Raw genomic sequence first — 23389 nt, forward strand, 5'->3', positions numbered from 1 at the left:
TCTCATCACAACTGTAAGTTATGCGTGTGTTGTGCACCACCTCTAGCTGTCATATTTTCGTTCTTCGATGTGTTTGGACGTAGGACTGGATACCCGACGTAACTGGCGCGTGAATCCAGGGATGGTAGTGGACTTCTTATAAAGAAACACTGGTATGGGAAAGCTCGGATTGGGAACGAAAACTTGATCACATTCACCCAAAAGAGCGCGCGAACGAGCCATGTATTCCAAATTCTTTGATGAGCAACGTGCCAGATCTCGGGATATCCTCATTAAGAAATACGTAAAGACAGTCACTACCGATTATTTTTGGTCACGGTTTCTGAATTTTGCATTCAATTAATTAGCCCCGTTTGCAAAATCCGCATGTTTGAGGAACGGAGGCTGTTCGAGAGAGTTGATCGACTGGAATATGGAGAACGTGACAAAATCAGGGCGACCTACGAGGCGTCGTCAGCTGTCTATCGTGTGAAATGTATCCCCCCCCCAACATCACCAATCAAATGTTTTAAATTCTATCACTATTCCGAAGGTACGGATAGTCAAAAACTGGCATTTTGTGAACGTCCTCAATTTGCACTAATTTTTCTCTCTATAACAACCTTCAGTGCACTGCATCAGCCTAAACTGGACCAGCCTAGACCAGCCCAAACCACTCGAGAACGATTCGTTTCCTCGCTAAGGATATCATAGGATCCTCTTGAGCTAGATCACCCGGGCGAACGNATCATAGGATCCTCTTGAGCTAGATCATCCGGGCGAACGAATTTGTCCACTAGTTCAGTTGACCGATTTGAGAGCCTAGCGTTTGATTCCACTCCTACCAGCGATCGCAGCAGGATGTCAAAATCTGCACTTGTAAAAATCCGTTTTTGAGGAGTTGGAAGTGTGAAGAACAAAATCACTCGTTTTTCTGCATCTGTGAGCGAATGTCCCTTGGGTAGGGGGAACAACGCTAGGACAGATTCCTCTGCGTTATCATATCGACGCCAATGTTGTAACAGAGAAGAATTAGGGTACAGACCCAGCTGACGCGAATGGATGTAAAGAACTTGGGCGAGGTTACAACATAATCCTTGGAATAATTAAGGTTTATGAAGAACATTCTGTTCCATAGATTGTCACATTGTCAGATTCAAAAGAAATCTTCAAGTCATTGGAAAAAACTTCTGGGTGATAGAAGCATTATCGATCTTTCAGGATCAGTCGGAGAGTAAATATGCGACAACATATTATGGGTCAGTCCAGCGTCTATCGATTAGACCAGAAATCGCTTTGAGTGCCGCAATTACCAGGCTAATGCCGTGACATAGTCTATACAGTGACCCTTTTGGGTAACAAGTTTCGTCAGGACTACTGCATACCCTTTCAAATGAATTGGGTACAAATTTTCCTGGACTGGCGCTAGTTAATCTGTTCTGACTGATCGGTCGATTTTAGCACTGTGCGCTTTTGCGAGCAAACGTCTACACCATCCTTTTCACTCCTTGTTTCCCTGGGATTCGAATTTCTTTAGACAACTTACCAAACCTATCAACCTATCAAAGCACAGATATTGCTTGTGTCAAAACCCTCGTCAATCTCCTCAGCCTCAGAGCTGTAACGCTTTCTTCAGAACTCTCACTATCGGTCGTATATGAAATCTGTTTTCGCGCCTGCGTGTACTTTCTGTCTTCGGTCGGGATTAGGCTTTTCCTCACACCGGATTGAATTTGAACTTCATTAGCCTATAGCCGATTAGTGACTTGAGTGGAAGTAAAACACCAATTTTTCTCTCTGTAGCATCAAGGCTGATCCCATTTAAATCCCCACTATTTCCTGCTTGTCTTATCCCTCATCTTTTGCGTTTGATTTTCCGTCGTAAGTTCGAGCTTGGTTTGTGTTACACTAGCTTGGCAACAATCATTATCACTATTGCCCTTACGTGGCACACCGCAACAAGTACGGCTGCCGCTCGACTGGAATCGCCGCTTCTATAAGGATGGAAATGATGCATAAACTGTCCGCCCACCTTGTTTTCACCGCGCGGACGTAATCCTAGACTAATCAATGCAGTCCTGAGTCCATTGTTTCAGTGTTCAATACCGGGAAACGCGTGTCGCCACGGTTCACATCAACTATGCAATCATTTGGACCAGTCTATATTTAATTCACCTTATATTGTTACATATGTAAGGTGATATTTGCCCTTTGAAAAAAGTTCTACATTGCTTTAGACGCTATGGCGACTGTGCCACGTTCCGAAAATAGACATCTTTGGATTAACTTCCTGCCGCGTATCGTAGTCCCGAATATACTTGAAGGGAAACACCTTTATCTACGCTTATTATTTGATCGTCTCGTTTTTTTAACTATGGATATAAGAATGAAACAATGCAAAAAACGAGCCCGTTTCCGGCGATTGGGTTCGTCAGATAGGGCTTCAATGAGCCCGACAACAGCTGTGTTGTCAAAGCGAAAGAAATGGAAAACAAAGATACAGAGAAGAGTCGTAATGGCCCAACAGCCTTATTGAGCATGACCTCTGTGTCCCTCAATCGCTCAAAGTTCTCTCTAGAGGGTGATTTTCTTCGGGCTAATTTGTTCTGTTGAAGTTGAATATTGCTTTTGAATATCCAGGTTGAGTATTTAAATAACACCTATGATATGCTCTTCCTTTCCGGTTATTGAAAAGTCTGTTTCTATGGTAACCCCGAAAGTGCAAGAAATCGACGTGTCTTTGCTCCGGACTTACATGGTTGTCTGGTATCCGGGACGAACTCGATGTTCAACAATATTCGGTCTACCAGTGCCTGCTCGCAGTAAGTGGCTCGTATGAATGCATCACTGAATGAATAAAAATTGCTAAGTAAGCTGATCCTAGTGTTCGCACGCTGGAAGGCCTGGTGTTGCTCGTATTCTCGATTCTCGTGTGCAGTCATGCGTGCTGCCAGTCAGAAGGATGAACACGAGACAATCTCCATGATCCACATCTGGATGACATAAGCCCTTTGGCTTTCGAATTAAGCCATCAAGTGTTGGCATCTTTGTTTGGCTGATGATCCCCACCGGGTATTCATATGTACATGGCCAGCTTAGCAACATATGTTAGGAAATCGTGGGGATGAGTAGCTTATTGATGCATGTCGGTTATGGCCATGCCCTAAGGCTTGTAGCTTTAATTACCCTGGCTACGCGTTTACCATTAACTTAAAACTTAGGTACCACTGTGGCGCTCAGGCGGGCTTGCTAAGGAGCGCCATAGCGAAAACGGATGGTCTCCTTGAGTCGGAGACAAGGCACTGGAGAATGTTTGGTGTGGTCGAGTGCTGCTGACACACTGTTCCTTTTCATTATGAACTTTCGAAGCAGTAGAAACCATTCGGCTAGGCAGTACTCATTAAAAAACAACCAAAGGTCATAACAGATCACATCGACCTCAGTTATGCGTAGCAAGCTTGTTCACTGCCACCTGCATCTTTAAGAACATACGTGTAATTTCTGACCCCTTTCTTGCCCTCGCCGGATTCCCTTCAGCATTTTAAGTCGATACAAACTGCGCACAGATCAATGGACCCTCAAACCAAGCAAACCGATTAGGGGCAGTTTCTCCAGCAGCCTTCAGGAACATGCTTGAAAAGTTAAGAACAAAGCCGCACGCGATGTTGTTGGTACTGTATGTACGGTATCAAACTTTTTATAAGAATGCGGTGTTGCTGGATACTTCCGCAGTCTTTTTGGCAGCATCGTTTCACAAGAATGTCATTCTTCGTTTGGCCAAAAACTAACATTATGCAAGACAGACAGGATATTCATACCCATCAAATTAGTTGACTTTGTGTGATCAGCAATACCCAAAACAGGAAAATCTGCCTGTCACTATGGACAGATGCAGCCCAGTATATGCTTCTTTATGTCAGCCCATCTGTCACTCACATATCCATCCGGTAGGAATTATGAATAAACGAATAAGATATTCTCTTGGTGAGTTGTTGTTTTAATTGAATAATTTTACAAATAAACGAATGGGGTACTCCTGTAAGCTGATTCAATCATCTTAGTTTTTTACATGAAAAATTATAACCTGTTATCTACTGAAACATTGTTGAGATACTATTCACTTCGTCCGAATTTCTAGAATGTTGTCACCGCACACATTTTATATGCGACCTATTTTAGTGTGCTTCTGACCTACTTTTGGGGGTTATTACACACTGCGCATTTTTGGTGGTTCTCTTGACAAGAATGCCGGCTTGTAAGTTTCAGATTTTGAACTAAGTTGAGACAATACTATTATTAAGGATGAGAAGAATAGTTAGATTGAAGATTTAGGTATACGACATTGCTAGGCATACAGAGGGTGTCGGTGGAATACAAATTATTCTATGATTATTCAGTTCGATACCATACATCTTAGACCTGAATTACCTAAGGAATTAAGAGTTATTTTCCCTAACAGCTTTTATGCTTGTGGTAAAGTGATCCGTGGTCACGTATCCTCGACTGCGAGCAAGGAGCTATTTTTGTTGTCATCCAAGACGGACATGAATATGCGTGCAGGATTAAGAGGATGTATCCTGTCAAGATAATATTATTTTTTCGAAAGCATTACCATCGTCTTCGTCGGATTAAGCGGGATAATATCCCACTCGATCTGAAAGCCCTCAAAGACAAAAGATTGAAGTACTGGATTAAATAGCGGAAAACCTGTGTATAAGCATCAAATATTGGGTGGAAAATATTTTGCACAAATTACGTCATCCTGGCTTCCGTACCTTCGTAAACCTGAGTCTTATTTGTCTGCTAATTTATAACATCTTGGAAATACAGTCAGTCTTAGCGCAAAAATGCCTGCTCACTAACCTACTGATAAAACCGCCTGCGGAAGCGCCATACAAGTGTGAAGACTATGGTTCTTAAGAGTTCAACGGAAATGTAACCCCCCCTTCCAACCGGAACCTGTAAGGCAGCCTTTAGCCGAATAACGAGCTTTCCAGTAAGACCCGTCTTATGTGGCTCGATTAAAAACCATGGTCGACAAAGAGGTGTTGCATAATCCTGCAGAAACTCGTTGGTACATTGACCGATAAGCCTAATTTCAGCGTCGGAGTGAATCGGTGATACCGATCGTTAACGTGAAAAAGATGAACCGGGAAGAATGAAGTCATGCGTGCACAAACAATAGGTTCGTCGTCATGGCATAATCATTAATAAAAGAGATATAGCAGAAACAAATTTTAACCTAGTTCGTTCAATGAGAAGAAGAGTTGTAAACGAGAGATTCATTTGAGTTTCCTGTGAAAACCAAAATGATATGTAAATGAACGTATTTGTCGAAACCTCTCGAAATTGGGTTCAATTGGAACATAAGGTTGACGGAAACTCGAGGGGACTGCGCCTCCCTGATGAGCCCCAAAAAGAGCAAAACCAGTCGTGGGCTGTCGAAGAGTTTTCAGCAAACTTGTGGGAGTTTCTTTTATGAAAATATGCTGCGATATCTCGAATATCATGTCAACTAAAACAAGAGGCAGTCTTTGTACAGCGCAATCAATTTAGGAATATCATAGACGGGAGATCCAGTTCAGTCTCTATTGAAAACCACGTGGGTTGGCAAGTAGTGAAAAATGTGGCTGAATAATTTAACTCAGAGTAGTTTGTCTCTACAGAACTGATTGTAATTCTGGCAATCCCGCCAGTAGGTCATATAAAATAAGGTTTACTAAGCCTTACCAGTACAGGCAACTAGCCTCTTTTTAAAATAATAATCGATAGACCAAAACAATCTGACACCCGATAGTTACTGTGGATACATAACGGATGCATACCCAGTCTCAAATGAAAACAGGCCTCAGTATGTGGAAGCGTTACTCCTTAATTCATGTATCTTTTCTGTCTGGTTTACTGACGCCCTAGCGATATTTTCTACCTGGGTGTCCGGTGATACTCTTCAATCGTGCCACATACGTGACTAGCAAATTTAACCAGTAGAACCACCGATTTGACTGCGACACACACCCTCTTTGTTTATTGTTTCGTCTCGGAGATTTTGGTTGCCATGGTAGCAACCCTGCTTCAGTGAAACCCTATTATGAATAATATTTTCGAAAAACACGAACAGGACAGGGAATCTCATCAATTTGGAACGAATAACCAATCAGAGTGACCTTCGTTTGCGTTTTGTTTCATGGGCGAGCGATGAGAACAACAACAGATGCTCAACAAAATGAGGCAGAGTTATTGTTGCGGAAGAAATTGCTACCGTATTTCTATTAACAAGTTTCTATGTTTTCTAACATCAAATAGGTCATTGTGTGAGCCAAACAACTTTACAACTTTATAAACGGCTTGCCAGCTTGAGGTGAATGTGCGCTGGATACGAAACTACTTCAGCCACACCAGTGCTGTCATGAGAACCATCAGATGGACATCAAGGGATTACACAAGTGTCCTCTTGATTAGAATTTTTAGGTTATGCTTGAACCGTACGTTTGCCAACCAAACTTTACAGCGCATGAATTTCTTCATGAAATAATTCGCTCAGTCATGTATTTTTTAGTTGAATTTAGGATGAGTATTTTGGAGATAATCATGCTCAACAATAACAGCAGTCAGATCACATTGGGGTTGTTTCTGTTAGCATCCAAGAACGATGAAACCACAATTAATTCAAGTTTCCAGTTTAGCCTTAAACTTTTATTCTTTTCAGTCTAGTCGGGGAGTTTTCCCTGCAATAGGATTTTTCAGTTTTGTTATTGGAATTCGCCATATGGACCCACAATATAGGGATGACATGTGCTCTGGTAATCATTTGCTAAACTAATTAGGCTCGTTTTGTTTTCACACAAAAATGTATTCTACACAAGTGTTTGGTTCGCGACCGACTTGTCCGGATGTACAAAAGGACCCAAGCCGTGCATCCGTTAAAGTAAATGTTATTCTTTAGTTCAATCGTCCTTTGTCGTTGATGCCGAAGTGGTTTATTCTCATCGAGGCAATGCCATTGAATATTATGAAAATATCCACTGTTTTACCCCAACAACGTAAAGCCTCTGCTGTTGGTTTCTACGTGTCTAACTGATGTTTTCGGATAAATTTGTCCCAGATGCAGTATTACAGGTGTAAGGGATTCCCCGAGAGCCACTGTTGCCAGGGGCATATATATATATATACAACGTTGGTAATGAGAGGAGACTTGAGAATTTTTTATTGAAGATTTCGTCTTGTCAGTGAAGCCGGTCTGTGTTGAATAGTCAAGAAGCACCACAGATGTTTTATGCTAACTGGGACTCATCGGTAGAGCGCATATCATGAAAGTCTAGGGATTATCGAACCCGTGACGTCCCAGCTAACAGTTTGTACACTCTCTAGCTGAAGTCTGCTTGAAAAAGTGACAGTTGTGGGAGCGCCAGGCATGAACAAATCAAGTTTGGTAGACAGCTCGAAACAAGATTAGATTATCTGTGCAACTGCGTTAAAGAACTGACCCAAAGAGTCTCAAAAAGCCAAGGTCTGTTCACTAATGNTAGACAGCTCCAAGATTAGATTGTCTGTGCAACTGTGTTAAAGAACTGACCCAAAGAGTCTCAAAAAGCCAAGGTCTGTTCACTAATGTGTCTGGAAAACAAGCAAATTCCGTTTTTGAGTTTTGATATCAAGTTACATCTTTAGACAGGGCTAATACTATAGCTCAGTAGATGGGAAGTGGCGGGGACAGTCAAGCGAATATGCGCACACCACAATCCAGCAAGCAAAAGGATCAAGAGTATACGGAACTTAACGAACTGAAACTGCACACCGAGAACGTATCAAAAACGATTGTCGAGTGAGCGGAAATTCCACTCATCTTGTAACCCAATTTTTGATTGTCCATCAGCAAGGTGTTTCAGCCAGGAAAATTGCTCTTGACAATAACGAACAAATTCCCAGCAATCCAAATAACATTGTTTCCCACATAAACAATGTTGAATAGTATTGAGGAAAAATAAAACTGCTCTGACGACGTATTTCTTTCCATCCTACTCGATTGTTACGAATATTTCAATAAACGTGATTTCTACCATGATCTTGAGCTGTCGTCTACATTTACCTATTTGACTGGTTCTGACAGGACTCGCAAAAATCGATATGCAATTAAGCGGGGTCATTTAAAAGAAATTGAAATGGTAACATAACGTAAAACTTTACCGTCATTATGAATGGTTTTCTGGTGACCCATAGTTGCGGTCGAATCAGGCCTTATGGTCAGCTGTCCAAAGGTTCTACCACAATCTTTCCGTAGAGCTTACGGTTTCAAGGTCAGAAAGACCAATCGAGCTGCCCCACACAATGCCCACTAAGCAATTCTAGTTATGGGAAGAACCAGGCTAAAGTAATGCGGTCCAAATTTACTTCTTTCGGAGTATGAAACAAACAAGACACTTGTATGAGAGAAAGGAAGCTGGAGGGACGAAAAACCAGACACTACAATCACCAACTCAGTTACCTTATCTCATAAACTAGAAAACTACTCGAGCGTCAGTTTTGAGCTAGAAATGTTTACTCAGAGGCTAACCTGGACAGAACAAAAGTTGAAAAACGCGCTTATCAAACGCAGCAATGCTGTTTTATACATAGAAAATGTGGCGGTTTTTGGAGATGAGAAATTGTTCATGGTATCCAGAGCCATCAATTTAGTAAACATGCTTTATGCTTACTATAATATCTTATAGCAAGATTACTGAATCAGTGCGTGTGTGGTATTATCTACTAGTAGAATTGTATGTAAGCTCTAAAAATATTTGATAGACAATAGGCCCCTTGAATCTACGGTCTTCCCGTAAAGAAAATCCTTCTTATCTCTCATTGTTGCCGCTTAGTTATAACAGTAATAGCCAGACGAGAATTTTCAAAACCACATTTGCACAGAGTTATGTTTCTTAAAGCCGATGGGGCTTAAGGTGAGTTGGTTTGCCTAACTTATTCCAAATTATATTCGCTGTTTTGCATACTGGTAGTAAAATTTGTTTGCTCTTTATAGATGTTATAATTCGTGCCAATCATTGCGATAGTTGGTACAACTATCAATTGAATGGGGAATGACACCCACTGAACTCACAAAAAAACTGTGTATGGGCAAACTACGTACGTTAACCTCGATACCCTCAGGGGACTTTCCGGACTCGCTACATTTCCTAATCTTTCGGGTCACTTTGTACCACAAGGGAATTACGTCCAACTTCCCATTCCATCCATACATTTTTTGTGGAAAAAAACCTGGTTTTGTTGCAAGGAATTCTGAGCTATAATTAGCTTTTAGCCAAAATGTTATATTTGTCGCATCTGCAATCGATTTACTTCGCTTTACACTGAGCAAGCATGGAACGATATATTGCTGTCGGCAAACGGAAGAAGTCAGATTACCATACCTGGATCTTGTGTTGTCAAAATAGTCTATCTGAGGCAATTTTTCGATCTATTTATTTATTCGTCCCTCCGATACAAATGCATGAGAAATGCTACCAGCGAGCGCCAGCCGCTATACGTCTCCTCGTGGCCTAGAAAAGAGCCTCAGATCTGGAGGGCAGAGAAGTAGTGTGGACTGTCCTTGGGAAGTCGGGATGCCTAAATCCTTTTCAATCTTGCGGTTATTTCACTCTCAAATAAATGCTACTGTTCAACCTTGTGGAACTACACGTGTAGATTTGGGCATCGATAATTCAGAAAACACAGATCTTACATCATTAAGGATCCTTCTAACTGCAACTCGCGCAGGTATTCTTCAAAACTCTGAAGGTTATATGCCACTCGCTACCCGTTCCGAATCTCCGATCTGCTTTATCTGCAGAGGTTAACGTTGACACATAATTCAAAAGAAACCCAAACTATTCAACATCTGCCTAAAGCGAAAATATACTAGATTAAAGTACCTTAATTCACAGCTACCAGCGGTGGCTAGGCGACATTAAGCTCCTGGCTTCTGCGCACACAACTGCTGACAGTTGAAGGGTTTACAAAACAACGATCTCCCAATCAGTCTGAACAGGGCAGTGAGAGAAACAAAGTTGCAGGATGAATTCTTTTTATGTGCCAAACCGCATAAGATACCCAATTCTGTATAGTTTGTTACACTGACTTATTGTTTTTGTATTATATATCTTTATATCACATGATTTTGTCTCACCCGCTGATTTCGGCACATGTAAGTCCGTCGTGACTCAAACACTTCAGCTAATCCCCCCGCCAAAGTCTCATTAACCTAGTGAGGCCGTCAGTTCAATTTTAGGTATGAACTAAAATCCCCACTGTCATCAACTAAGAACGTTGTTTGAATTCCGAGTGACCAACTATAAGTAAGTTGATGGTGTGTCCATGGAAACGATTTTGAATCACCCGGCCGGGTTTTTATTGGTGGTACTTTATTAGTCAGTAGAAGACGGTTTAGGTCGAGTTCCTGTATGTAAAATAAATTCAAGTGACAATTCGCTCATCATAGACGTTAGGAGAGGAGTTCAACGTATGATATCTGTTTTTATCACTCTCTACACGCACTTCCATTTACAGTCGCTTTGGTCATCAGAAATGCCTACAGCAGGGTCTCGGTCCGGACCACAATACGAAGAAAGCTACCAAAGAAATTGAAGTTCTTAGCGAACATATTCATTAATTGTTCCAAGTCTGAGACTAGGTTGGGTTTGGACATAAATGATATTCGTACTTCATGCTTATTCACACGTTTCGTGATGGAGGAATGTACGACATGAGCTCACCCTTCCTGGTCTTTCCACTTCCCTGCTGAGGTTGAGGAATGGCCTGCGTGGTACAGGAGAATCGTTAAGGAGACTTCAAGCAGATTCAGGAAACACAAATTTTGATTTAAATTGTACAGGAACTTCTCTGTGGACCGAAACACTTGGCGAAGGGTTATGCGCTAAAATGTGGCTCACTTCGATGCCCAGCAGATCCGTTCGAAGGCGACTTGCAGCCAGCGTACCAACAACAAAACTGGTTAACGTATGAAACTGACTAACCAGTAGAGACAGCTACTTGCTATATCGTGAAGTGCCTAAATTCCCGAAAAATACCACGAAGTGTCGTATTAATTCTTCTGGTAGTGCTATTCAAACAAATTTCTCAATTTTCAGCTCACAGTCTTACTTACCGTTTTTGTGGGATATCTCCGAATTTCGGGATAAACTAACCAAGGGGTATCGTCAGAAAAACTGGGAAGAAATCAAGGAACCCTATGCCTCTCATAGATTGTACCGACTCAAAATGGACACACACGAAATCATCTCTGAGTATTTTAATAGTAAATAAAACACCCTTCTCCGGCAAGTGCAAGCTTGAGCGCGCTTGAGCACCGACCGCGAAACAAATGAAGTCGTTCACTTTGGCACTGTTTTGTAAGATGAGCGAGCGAGATAACGCCACACCAGAAAAAATATACCGTATCATTCATCTTTCCTTGAAGTCATCATCTCATCACTGCAGACATTCAAGCGAAACAAAGAATTTGCTTGTTGCAAACCCAACTGTGATTGTTGACAGTCACTTTTTCCCCCGATCCATGGCATTCTCGTCAAAGGCTACCAGTTCCGTCTCTAATGCATGAAAAGAACTTTGGTTATTGTGGAATTTCCACCACTATTGGGCTTTTTGGATGGAACTAGACTGAAATCCACCAAATGTCTTTTTCTTGTTTAATATGCCTACGATTCCAAAAACGAAGGTAATCAAGTGTCGAAGATAAAGTGAGCCGACAATAGAAGGATCACCGCAGATATTACTGTTAACTACTGTTGCCTACAATAACAAATGCCTTTCTACTGAACCTTATGGATCGTGCAGCAGTCACTACGCGTCTATCCAGAAGAAGATTGGAGAAAAAGCACTAATACGATTGTAACAGCTTTTAATTTCTAAACTAGTGGAAGGACATAAGTTATGGTTTCGAAGTGCCCTCGAAAATCTAATGGTGAGCTAAAAAGTAATGAAGAGGGATGACCGCTATATATTTTGTTATGCACTATTCATAAGGTTGCTGAAAACTCCTCGACAGCAACCTTATGAGTAGTGAATTACAAAATATATATGTATCGTGATATCTCGAATATCGTAGCGACTGAAACATGAGGCGGTCAAACGCAGCACATTCAGTTGCCAGGAAACATAAAAACCGAGAGATTCAGCAGGGTTCCAGGTGAGTCTCTCGAAAAACCAAATTAGTTTGCAAATGAGTGTATAGTCGCTAAGCATGACTACTGTTCATAAGAGGTAGGACCAGATAAAGGAATAGGATCCAACTCAAGAAGTGAGAAGGCAAACCCTGAACTGAATACAGCGTGCACGAGGAGTGGAGCAATTTTCCACAAGCGGAAGGGATAATGACGCGACAGAACCCGCACTCCACAAGCTATTAGCCAATAATGACCAAGATTTAAGAGACCGTTCCCAGCCAATCAAATGAGCTTTTTAGTGTAGGCAAATTCGGATTCTGATGATCCCGAATCAACCTTCTTTTGTATTCAGCACTGCAAATAGAAATCTACCGATACAGGGTGTCACCAAGCCAATCATACAGCACACCAACCAGAGGTCCCTCGATCTCTGGAAAAATGAAGTGTGCAATCATTGGCGCACGATGCTGCTCATAGTCCAGTAAAGATCAATGAATTCCAAAACTGCGGGTACAAGATAGCAGTTTGAACGAACAACCGTTCGGCCGCGATTAATATCAATAACCAACAGATTATAATTCACAGCCGCTCCTTTCAAGCTCTTTGTAAGCGCAAGCACGAATCGCGGGGACACCCATCCAGCAGCGAACTGAAGATTTTCTTCGAATGACCCCAAAAGCTTGCAACTCGGTTGTCAAGCTCGGTGAACAGATCAACAGCCACATGATCGGTTGCCTCTTACAAACCTTTTACCGGGTCAAAGCAGTGGTCCGAGCGACAGCAGAAAGAAATGTCATTCGGTGAGTTCCTGCTGCACGAGGTTGCATTTAGATGGCGGATAACGAGCTTCTAAACTATTCCATAGTTAGAATTAAGTTCACTGTGAGAATCAGCAGACAGATAATCTAACTATTGCCTCGCTGTTTTACCTAGTGTACAGTTCAGAACCGCACGTAAATGTCGGGAAATAACCTTGCCCATATGCAATTCAGACGAGAAAATCTGGAGGCCTGAAAACTCTTTGTCAAAAGAGAGACCTATTATAAGGGAGGCAGGGCATGCACTAGACACTGGGCAGAGGATAGATGTAGAAAATGTGGACATCCTGAGAAGGGGTTTAAGATTCATACCACAGCGACTGGTGGCCGAGGCGGTGAAAATCGCCGAGCCGAGATGAGGTGGTGTGCAATTATCAGCGAAATGGTCTGGATCTAAAAGTACAAAATCCAAGTAGAGTTAGATCCAATTTACCACCCCCACCCCATCCGAAACCATTTGTCCCGGAGCGCTTTGAGGAACACAGGTGAACGAAATCTGTGAATGACCAGAAGAGGAATTTTCCATTAAGGTGTCCTAGACTGAAAAAGCAAGGACGATAAATCTGGATTCAACATGAAGACAACTCCTCTCTCTAAACAATCAATCGTCAATGTTGGCCATCCCCACGAGTCAACAAACAGGAACATCAGAATAAAAACCCAGCACTGATCAAGTCGGCTAGTCATAAGAAATCTCACGGATTGGTTCCCCGACTGCCTTTAAACCCAATCAAGCTACTTACTTACTCACTTGGCCTGACGAAACTTTCGTGTCAAAAGCAAAACGTTGCCCAGCAATAAATCCACCGATTGTATACCAAACCTCTTTGAAACGATGACCACCCAATCGGTCCCAAATATTTTCCATTTGAGAGATCCAGACAGAGTGATCCGTGCCTGCGCATCCCTATTTTGTTACTAATCTATGGATTGAAGCAGCCCATTCATTCGGTGTTTCCTTAGGTGGAATTTCTCCACTAATGAAGGCGTTTCCGCCTTGGTTATTAGTTTTAAATAATATGCAGTCACCCGCGCACTAGCGTTTCTCTCCTCCCCTCAGCGCAAACAAGCTTTTCTACACCACCTTCAGTTAGTGAATAATTTAGGTTGGTCCGTTCTGCATCGACAAGCGCGTGTCCATTTCTGAAACTTCCTTTTCTTTCAGTGCTTATCTTGTGTGACGTAGTTTTTTGCAGTTCCACCCTCTGGGCTTAAGCAAGTTGAGTCTCCTACTAGTAAAAACTTTATTTTCAAATGAGTGTCTACCGCAAAATGCGCAAAAATGCTGCTCAACTAAGAAATGAACATGGCCAAAGTCTGATGGACTCCAATTAAGGTGAAACCGGTAGAAGTTTGTTTGGAGCTTCCACCAGCATTATGAGTAGTATGTTGGAAGCATGTTCAAATGTAATGCAACTACCTACTTTGCAACTAGTTTATTTTCGGGACCATCGTGCATCTGATCAGAATCTGATTGTGTTCCTAAAAACACTGACGCGTGTGAAGTTCTTCCATCAAAAAAACTGCCGATGGTGAAGTGAAGCTTTATCGACGTGGTGATTGGAAGCGTTGCTACTTCGGTTACTGCTAACAGTGCGCTGCAGCCTTTCGTCTGAATGTGAACGCTTATTTGTCTTCTGGTCAATTTTTACTTAAGAATTTGAATAATGAAGTCGCTTCTGGAACGGACCAATACCACCTATTACGACAGCTGATACTAACAAGCATACTTTTAGTTGCAAAGTGCCAACTCTTGTCTCAGCCGTGGCTGAACGGTTGAACTGAGTTGTCTTGGATATGCCGATCAACACTTGAGTTGGTAAATCCAGGCCTATCAAGTATGCATTTGTTTGTGACTGGTTGATTCAATCCAACATGCATCATGGGGTCAACTTTCATCCATTGGACGAAGAATACGGACCAAATGGAAATCAAATGTGTTAACTTAGGTTGCCAGTTATCCAACGCTTCTTGTTATGAATGCATGTACACTGATGACCCTAATTACTCAACTCTTACTCAACTCAACTACCTGAAAGGGTTGACTTAAGCAGTCTGTTTTCGATAATTTTAGTTACGCTGATGACAGAGCTGGAGATGACTCTGTAGTTAGGACTCGAGCTTTCTAACTAAAAGCTCCATGGTTTGACTGCAACTCTGGCATCTTGATTGCTCCTGACCTGTCTTCGGCAACCTGCCTGGATATTGGATCTCTTTCATCTTTCGAGGTGCGTGGCAGTTCGTCAACGAATGTGTGTTACAGTCGAGCGGTTTCCACTTGTTAATGCACATGAGCAGTTTTTATTGGTGTGCTTCGTCAAGCAGTCGACTTCTTCCCAGCCGACGCACCAATATTCCTTGAAGAAACAGCAATCAGGCACCTTGCCCTCAAGGAACTAATCGGGATTATCACCCAAACGTGCTCTAACCGTCACGAGGTAACTAGCTTCCAAATGCTTCGTTTGCATGGTATACCCATGATTTATTGACCAAATATGCCTAGTCGCCCAATTTTACCCAAAACAGACCCACTTTATTATAAGCTAGCGAAGTATTTGATCCGTGTTAGAGAACCAATTGGAGGTATGCTTACCAAGTTTTGAAGAATCCGCACGAATCTCCACCATAATTTACAGAATCCAATAGTTCCAAACAGACGGTGACGACTCCCACCGATGTTCGTGACATTACCCCCAGACTTTCCTTTCCTTAAAATCGTCACTTTTTCATACGGGTTCTCGTCATTCCTCCAGACTATTGTTTTCTTATTGGGTCCAACTTTTGGTAGTTGTACTTGTGTATGCATAGGAAACTTCTGATTTCATTTCCAGAGCAGAAGATGAAGTTACCATGGTAAATTCCCTAGAACCAACATTAGCTGACATCTTTATAGAGGGGCTTGGAGCGCTGAATGGAGTTGTAATAAAGAAACTGCTTTCCGATATATTGCTGGTCTTATCCTATGCTAGTTACCAGTTAGGAACAAGAACTTTAGATTCCATCGCTGTATTTACTTCTTTCACTTGTACAGTTGAATGGGACAGCTGAATACAGCCATAGGATATTTTATTGTAAGGAACTGTGACGGTTAATTGTGCCCGTCGGTGTACAGAAAAACTCAGATGGATGGTAAAGGGTCTTAACTCTAAAAGTTTTTTTTCATTTTGTATAAGTGATCCCAGGTCGGCACTTTGAATCACAGGGCTTGAAAAATATGAATACGGGGCCCCGCTCATTGCCGGGGCTGTGTCAACAAATTGGCTACTCGGAGTTATTCCTTGACCTCAAAAAGATGATTAGACACGCTGAAAAAGGTAAGTGGGGCGCTCCGACGCAATTTTAATTTCACCATCAATGACAAGTCATTTACGCAACAGCACTGTTTTCTATCAACAAGCTCTGAGATGTGTCATGTCATCCTCATTTGCAGTGTGATGTTGGCGTTTAAAACCAACGAGGGACACGAAACGGGAACAAACGATCATTCATCCCTTCGGATTCTAGGATTGTTGAAATAATCCAAATTTGCTGACTCTAACGTTGCTTCCAAGTTTATCTCTTTGGTCAAGCTGCAGGCAGTCCTGTCAATACACAAAGTTGAGATTCAATGTTCCTTCAACGTCATTACGTTGCCAATCGAAGCGGCTCGAGTTTTCTAAGACGCAAGTTGACGCTGTCCTCAAAAAAATCTTACACTCACCTCTTTTCTCCCCAGGCCTTATTAGAAAAAAGACATTCACTATACTATTTACGTAATCACTGTCACGTTCTTTTCGGCCGCAAATAGCGTGTGCAATGGAATCATACGCAGCCACGTATTTCGTGCGGCATAGTGCAAAACGTAGGTACGCAAAAATGCTAATAAGGCTGCGCTTTTCCGGGAAAAAAAATTCAACGTAGATTCCTCAGGTATAAAACATCGAGTAGTCCGCACAAGAACCACCAGGTTTTCCAACCATATCTCCGATATAAAGCGCGAGTCATAATGCGTGTATAGTACTTGGGACAAGAGGCATAAATTTAATTCTCTGTTTGAAGAGTGCAATCATCTCCATTCCTTAACGAATGAACATGATTTCGTCCAGGTTGGCAGCGGTTTGAACTTAACTATTAAGCCTAAACGCCTTTTACTGGCCAACGCGATGAAATTGTTGGTACTGAATGCAGGTTGATCTTGCCATTCATCATAAGCACTGTACCAAAAACTATCACGAAAAGTGGTTAGCATAAATTCAAGTCTATCAAAGTTCTACAATCTCGAAATTTAAGATTTTTTCAGTTTAAGCAGATGCATTGTTACTATTTATGTCACATCCTTGATCAACCATAGTTGTATTCAAGCTTATGGATACCGTAAGCCCACGTTGCCTCTTGGAATTCAGCATTACGTTAGTTTATTCGGATTGCCCACATTGAATATTTCTTTACGATTACATAAACCTTCCATCATGGCTTGCCTCACACAGAAGCAGGCTTCTCATTTTTTCGACAGGTAGTTACTCAAAAGGTCACTCAAAAGGTCCTTCGACAGTCCAATTTAACCGGTTTCGTCCTGCCTGGGACTCACCAGTTGATACATGAGGAGGACTTTGTGCCTCACATTTTGTTGAAAAATATTACAGACGAACGATTCCGTAGGAATTCAGTTGAGCCACTCTTCAAAACCAAAACTGGCACAAGTTCTTCATTCTTTTATGCTTCCAGTTTAAAATGCTACATACAATACACGGTGCACTACGCCACCCTAAGATTGTTGCATTACGTCATCCCATAAAAAGTTTGAATGACCGACAAACGTGGCTTCACTGGGATTGTGGCTTCGTCTTACTGTTTCTGGTAGCATTTCTTGTGGTTGGTTTTCGTCAACGTTTACACCCAGTCCGACTGTAAATATCAAAAGAGACATATTGCTTGGCTAGGACACCTCTAATCAGTAAGTTAACTGGAGGAAGCTGTGTCTGTGAGCTCATTGGATTGAAAGACAAAGATATGAACTAAAACATGTACACATGCTGCACAGACGCTCCGGAAACTCAGAGAAATTAGGGAATCTTTCGCACAAATCCAGGTTAGGGTGACAACAGGTGGATCCGGACTTTTATGGGCGGTTGGGAAAGGCCTTGAATTGGCGCAGTAAAATAAAGGAGGCTGCCGTCAAACAGAGTTTTGTTGGATCCTCGTTCCTGTCCGGTTACGGTCCGCGTGATCCATCTTGTATGTAGTTAGAGAGCCTATATGACATGGCAAGTAGTCAGTATTAGGGAAAGTTTGCTAGTACTGTCTTTTAGGCCCGTTTGGCTAAAGTCTTGCTACTGTTTTAGTAGAATCAGGTCAAGTGAGGTTCTCTAAAATGCACTGTGTGAATCCAGCTGTTCGTATATACAAAGTGCCTCCATTTCTTGCTGCCTTCATCTGCTGCTGTGATAACTTCCAGTGGAAAAATTCCTCAGAAATATCGAATAGCCAGTATAAGAGGGGTTGAAACGAGAATCCGAAAGAGTGGACAGGATTTGAATAGGATCAGATCAGTGCGGAGATCTTCGACCTAACTTATACTTGATAATCCAAAGGACGAAGTGATCAAACATTTTGCTCATGTTGATTCTTTACTGTAAATTATTTGGAGAGAACCATGCTGCAAAAATTTGTAGATTGGACTGAGCCGAGAATCCATTATTTCTGTGCTAGTTCTACTGTTAATGTACCTCACGTAAGTATACTCATTCAAAACACATTAGGCGGTTGTTTGGTGTCTTCAAATGATTTAGAAAAAGTGCTCGACAATACATTCAAACTAAGGCTTGACAGCAAGACGGGATGCTTTCGAGGTGTTCACACTGGTCACTGAAGCTCAAAGGAGATCATAAGTTGCGCGGTTGGATTGGAAACAGACCAAATAACGGAGCACTTGGACATCAAAGCGAGGAGACGGACAACCGTTGAAAACATAAAGGGACCGAGAAATTGTTTCTTTGTCCGTCTGTGATGGATTTTATTTTTGGATTTGCCCTTCACAAAAGGAATTCCGAAATATTTTTAGGCTGATGGACCCAATCCAACTCATCGCCGGAAGCAGAAAAACATTGATACATCACCTCTCTGAACTGGCTGAGTAATGAATAAACCTCACCTCGCAGTATGTTGTCGAACGCATGTAAGTGGTGGGGAAGAGAAGGGTGTAGTTCGCAAAATCTGTCGTTGGGATTAGCTAGGTTGGGCAACTGCTGAATCCCGAATCACCTGCTCTTTACGCAGGTATTGACAAAATGGCCTTCAGTGGTGACGCCCACACCTCTTGCATTTAGATTACGTGCTCTTCCACAATCTTGAGTGGCATTGTTGACAAAAATCGGGAGTCAAGTTCCCCTACAGCTTCAGAGATGGAGACGTGGTGCCTCTTGAATTGGACAGAGGCGGACACAATGCAACCTAAGAGGCAGCTATTGGGGTGGGCGGGGGTAGAACTCCTGACCTGCCGAGTGAGCGCTATACAAAATGAGCTATTGTGGACGCTGCCCCACGTGACACATGTCCACTTGAGTACGCGTTGATTCGCAATACTTCAGTCTAATGAATCAACAAGTGACAATTGCTGCCTCCCATTGCCATCAGCTGGTCTTCTGTGTGACAATCATAGTAGGCCGGAAGTTGATATAATCCGGATACCCAAAAAACATTGGTTTGTGATCGTTCTGTTCTTACTGTTATTCTTTGCTTACCTTAAGCCGCTTCCTAGATCAAACTCTCGTCACAGTCGGTCAGGTGTCATTTTGGAGCCCAGAATTCATTAAATTAATGCGTAAGTTCCTCCCCTTCAGAAAGTGACAAGACGACTCATCATATCATATCCATATATATATGGTTCTCCATTTTGCAAACGAGGGCGATGAACAGTGGCAACGACCTGACGCTAATCTGGTAGGACTTGATAACTCTCTCTCATAAGTTCCAGTGAAGCAGTCCGAACCAAATTTCCCAACCTCGAGAATCTCACTGTTCCAGTTAGTCATATAACTACAAGTAATTTTGTTAGTCAACTATTGACACTTCGGCTACCTGCGCTTTGTTGGTTCTAACAGAGTGGTGACTGTTGAAATCATAATAATTAGTAGAGAACTTTAGAAAGACATTCACACTGTTGCTTTACGTAGTCCTGTATTATAATGTGTGAGGTACTACTATCCCAGTCTAAAAACATCTGAACTGTATGGGGAAAGCAAACAAGTTATCGATGTGTACGTGCTGCAGTTACGATAGTATCTCAAATATCAACAAAGCATTTAGTCGTTCAAACTTTTCCGGAACTTTGGCAGAGGGTGTCTCGGCTGGATCTAGTCTAAACGTCAGTCTGACTGTCACATGGAAAAGGCGTCCGATAGAAAGTGCCTCCATGCGTTCGTTGCAGTAAGATCACTTGCAAGGACACTTGCAATAAGATCAATAAAAACCACTAGGTACTGCAAGGCTAATTGTGTAACCTTTGGCTAAGAAATTCGTTTTGAATTCCAGTGAGTCTTTGTCAGTATGTTTTAACCCCAGAATGGTAGTCAGCGGGCGTCACCCACTATGACTAGACTTTGGAGGGACTCGGATTGCTAGTTCAGTGCTACACCAAGATTGGTATGTGCAAGCAGGTCTTTTGCACAAAGCCAACAAATTTTTTTAGCCTGATAAAAAAGAGTTCATTTCAGTACCTAGCTGCCATACCACCCGAAGGAAGCACGAAGGCTTGGATACTGCCAGATTGCCCAAGCCTGAACACGGGAAGTCGAGAGACAGAGGTCGGGTTCGAATCAAGGATCTTTCGGTCAGGAAACCCGCACTCTAATCGCTGAGCCCTCTCGTCCCCCTAACCTGATATCTGAAGCTGAGGTTCTTTGTTCCACCATTTTTCATGAATTCCCTAGACTCTTTTGGGCATAATTCACTAGCTGCTGGGTTTTGACCAAATACACCACAAGCCAGAACAGATGATACTCTCTAATCCGTTCTTCTGAGCGCCTAGTCGTCCGGCAGCAGTATACGACCATAGATTTGTCTCATATAGGGAAGCTGTTTTGCAGGTTGAGGATAAGCATGGTTTGTTTATGGAATCTGACTTCCTTCAGTAGCAGCTAAAAATGTCCACCGCACACAACTTTTTAGAGTCCACTTCATTTTGTGTCACATAATTCCGTAAGTGTAGTGCCCGGAGGAAGAATCGCCCAGAAACGTCCACACGCCTTCCGTGGTTCCACAAAACTCACCAAATTCTGACCCTCTTGTTAAGCTTGTTAAGATATAGGGCCGCTCAATCAGTGCTGTCTTGCCTTATTCATCCGATGTGCGTCATTTAGGAGATAAACTGGGAAGACGTTTGGACATATAGCAAATTGCTTTCAGCTGCTTTCAACTTAGCCTCTCGCGATTAGCATTTCAGCTTTAATTTTTCCTATCCTTCCAAACTATTGCTCGAACTACTGAATTGAGAATACATTCATAAGCTGTGCTACGATTCCTGGCGCTTTCACTGAATTCATCCTGCTGTTACCATTTTTTCACAGCAAAAGAGTCAAATATTGACATTCATTAAATGAACGTATTTTGTTTATCTGATGATCAGGAATTTGGACAGCTTTTAATTCAAGGCCGAAAACTGTGCTATGAAATCGCGAGGCAAACTAGAAAGCCCACCTACCCCCGAGGGATTCAAATGCTTTCATAGATGTGCGAATCAAACTCCTTATGCAAATGGAATGTTAGTTGGCCCAACAGAGTTGGTCCAGATTTATACAAAATCAACGACAGTGCTGAATAATTACAGCTACGAAATAATGCATTCATCACAGGATGTCGCAGTTCAGTTTTTGCGAAGTAGTCCCCTTTTATTTCGTTTTGTTTCATCGCACACTTAGTCAGTATTTTGTTGATATATAACACAAGAGAGAATAATGATTTTGATAGGCACGAACAATGGGGTCTTCAATTTTCCATTGGCTCGGCTCTGCTGGACAAGGATTTACCCGTCGATCTGTGAGCAGAGTAATGAAACTTTGAAGACTTCACAAATGGTTAGTGACAACATTCATCATGCTTCATTCTTGTTGGGAATCATCAGCAGCGCACATCTCACCTGGATGATGCAGACGACACTGTCCACATCTCTGCAGAGCAGATAACGCAAGCATCAGTGGAAAAACTATCCACTGACACTCAGTCCTTAAAACTGTGTTTCGCGCCCATAAGGTGCGAAGTCATATTGCAGGGCGTTCAGTCTTCGGGACATGCCTCTAAATATCAAAGCAAAGACACCGGAGGTTGTGGGACACTATTGATATCTAGAACGTTTCATCAGCTCCGACAGTAGTGTAACAGACGAACTGAATAAACGAATCTCGAGGCCAGGACTTGTGGCGTCAAAAAGGCTTCTTACTGGGTCATAAAGAACGAAAAGACATCCCAGCAGCTCACGCACTCTCATAGGCTCGATGGTACCCTTACATGAACCTAGACCTGCTAACTTGTCAGGTCGCTACTCTATTGTGATTTTCTAAAGATATTTATCAACGTCGTTTTGGCTTTTTAGACGTTTACTAGCTACCCCACTCTGTCTTCCTGGCATTAAACTATCGTCGTCGCAGTACAAGCCTCAGGGCCAAACTTTGTAATCAAAATATATTGTCCGGTAGTGTTATACGCTAGTCTAGCAGCTCTCAAGCAGATGACAGAGACCTGGAAACTATCTGTTCACTAACAGAAATGATACCGTCCCTAAGTTTTATCCAATCCGAGTTTCGACGGCTAGTCTATACCTCATGATGATATATTTGAAACCGGAATTAGGTAGGTTTTCAAAAATGATGCCTGTGTGATGGAAACCTCCGATCACACAAACTCCGGCTTCAAAATGTGGACATCTCAGTACCGCATAGAATCAAAGCCACACCGAGAAGAGTATACACAGACGGCCTATTTATATCAAGGCAAGGAACAAATCAACACTGTGCTCACCTATAATCACATTATCAGGACCTAAAGTACTAGGTCCTAGTACGTACTAGGAGTGTACTGAGCCAATTTTCTGGGCTATCTATGGCCCAGCTTTACAGGCTGACAGTATTCATTCGACCAGTGAAACTGTGTACTGTGGCCCTAAATTTCCCGTTGCACCTTTAACTTTAGGTATTTATACACTTTAGGCAAAGCCACTAGGAGAATTTATCTTTGAGATTGTTTTCTATAAGGATTGATTTCGTACTAAAACCCAGTTCGAGAGACCAAGAAAATTGTTCGGTTCTGGAGGCTCATTATTCTTGAGGACTATCTCTCCAGAGGATAACATCTGAGTAATAAAAGAAATTTTTTGGATCTGGTTTTTATCTGGCTGTAAAATTACGTTCAAACCATTTTTCACCAATAAAATATTCAGACAAAAATGTGAGCATGTTCCATGAGTTG

At 42.1% G+C, this 23389-nt stretch overlaps 1 protein-coding gene across 1 annotated transcript in view; it reads right to left on the bottom strand.

Annotated features, from left to right (window-relative positions):
• Positions 1 to 2681: 2681 nt before the first annotated feature.
• The window catches only part of T265_10126 (hypothetical protein), a gene marked incomplete at both ends in the record, with an annotated part of 59930 nt that continues 39222 nt past the window's right edge, over positions 2682 to 23389 (bottom strand). The window contains one exon of the mRNA XM_009176402.1: positions 2682 to 2826. Coding sequence (XP_009174666.1) covers positions 2682 to 2826 — 145 coding nt within the window. The remainder of the gene's footprint in view (positions 2827 to 23389) is intronic.

This window comes from Opisthorchis viverrini (assembly GCF_000715545.1).
Source record: "Opisthorchis viverrini unplaced genomic scaffold opera_v5_343, whole genome shotgun sequence".
In the NCBI taxonomy this organism is placed as follows: domain Eukaryota; kingdom Metazoa; phylum Platyhelminthes; class Trematoda; order Opisthorchiida; family Opisthorchiidae; genus Opisthorchis; species Opisthorchis viverrini.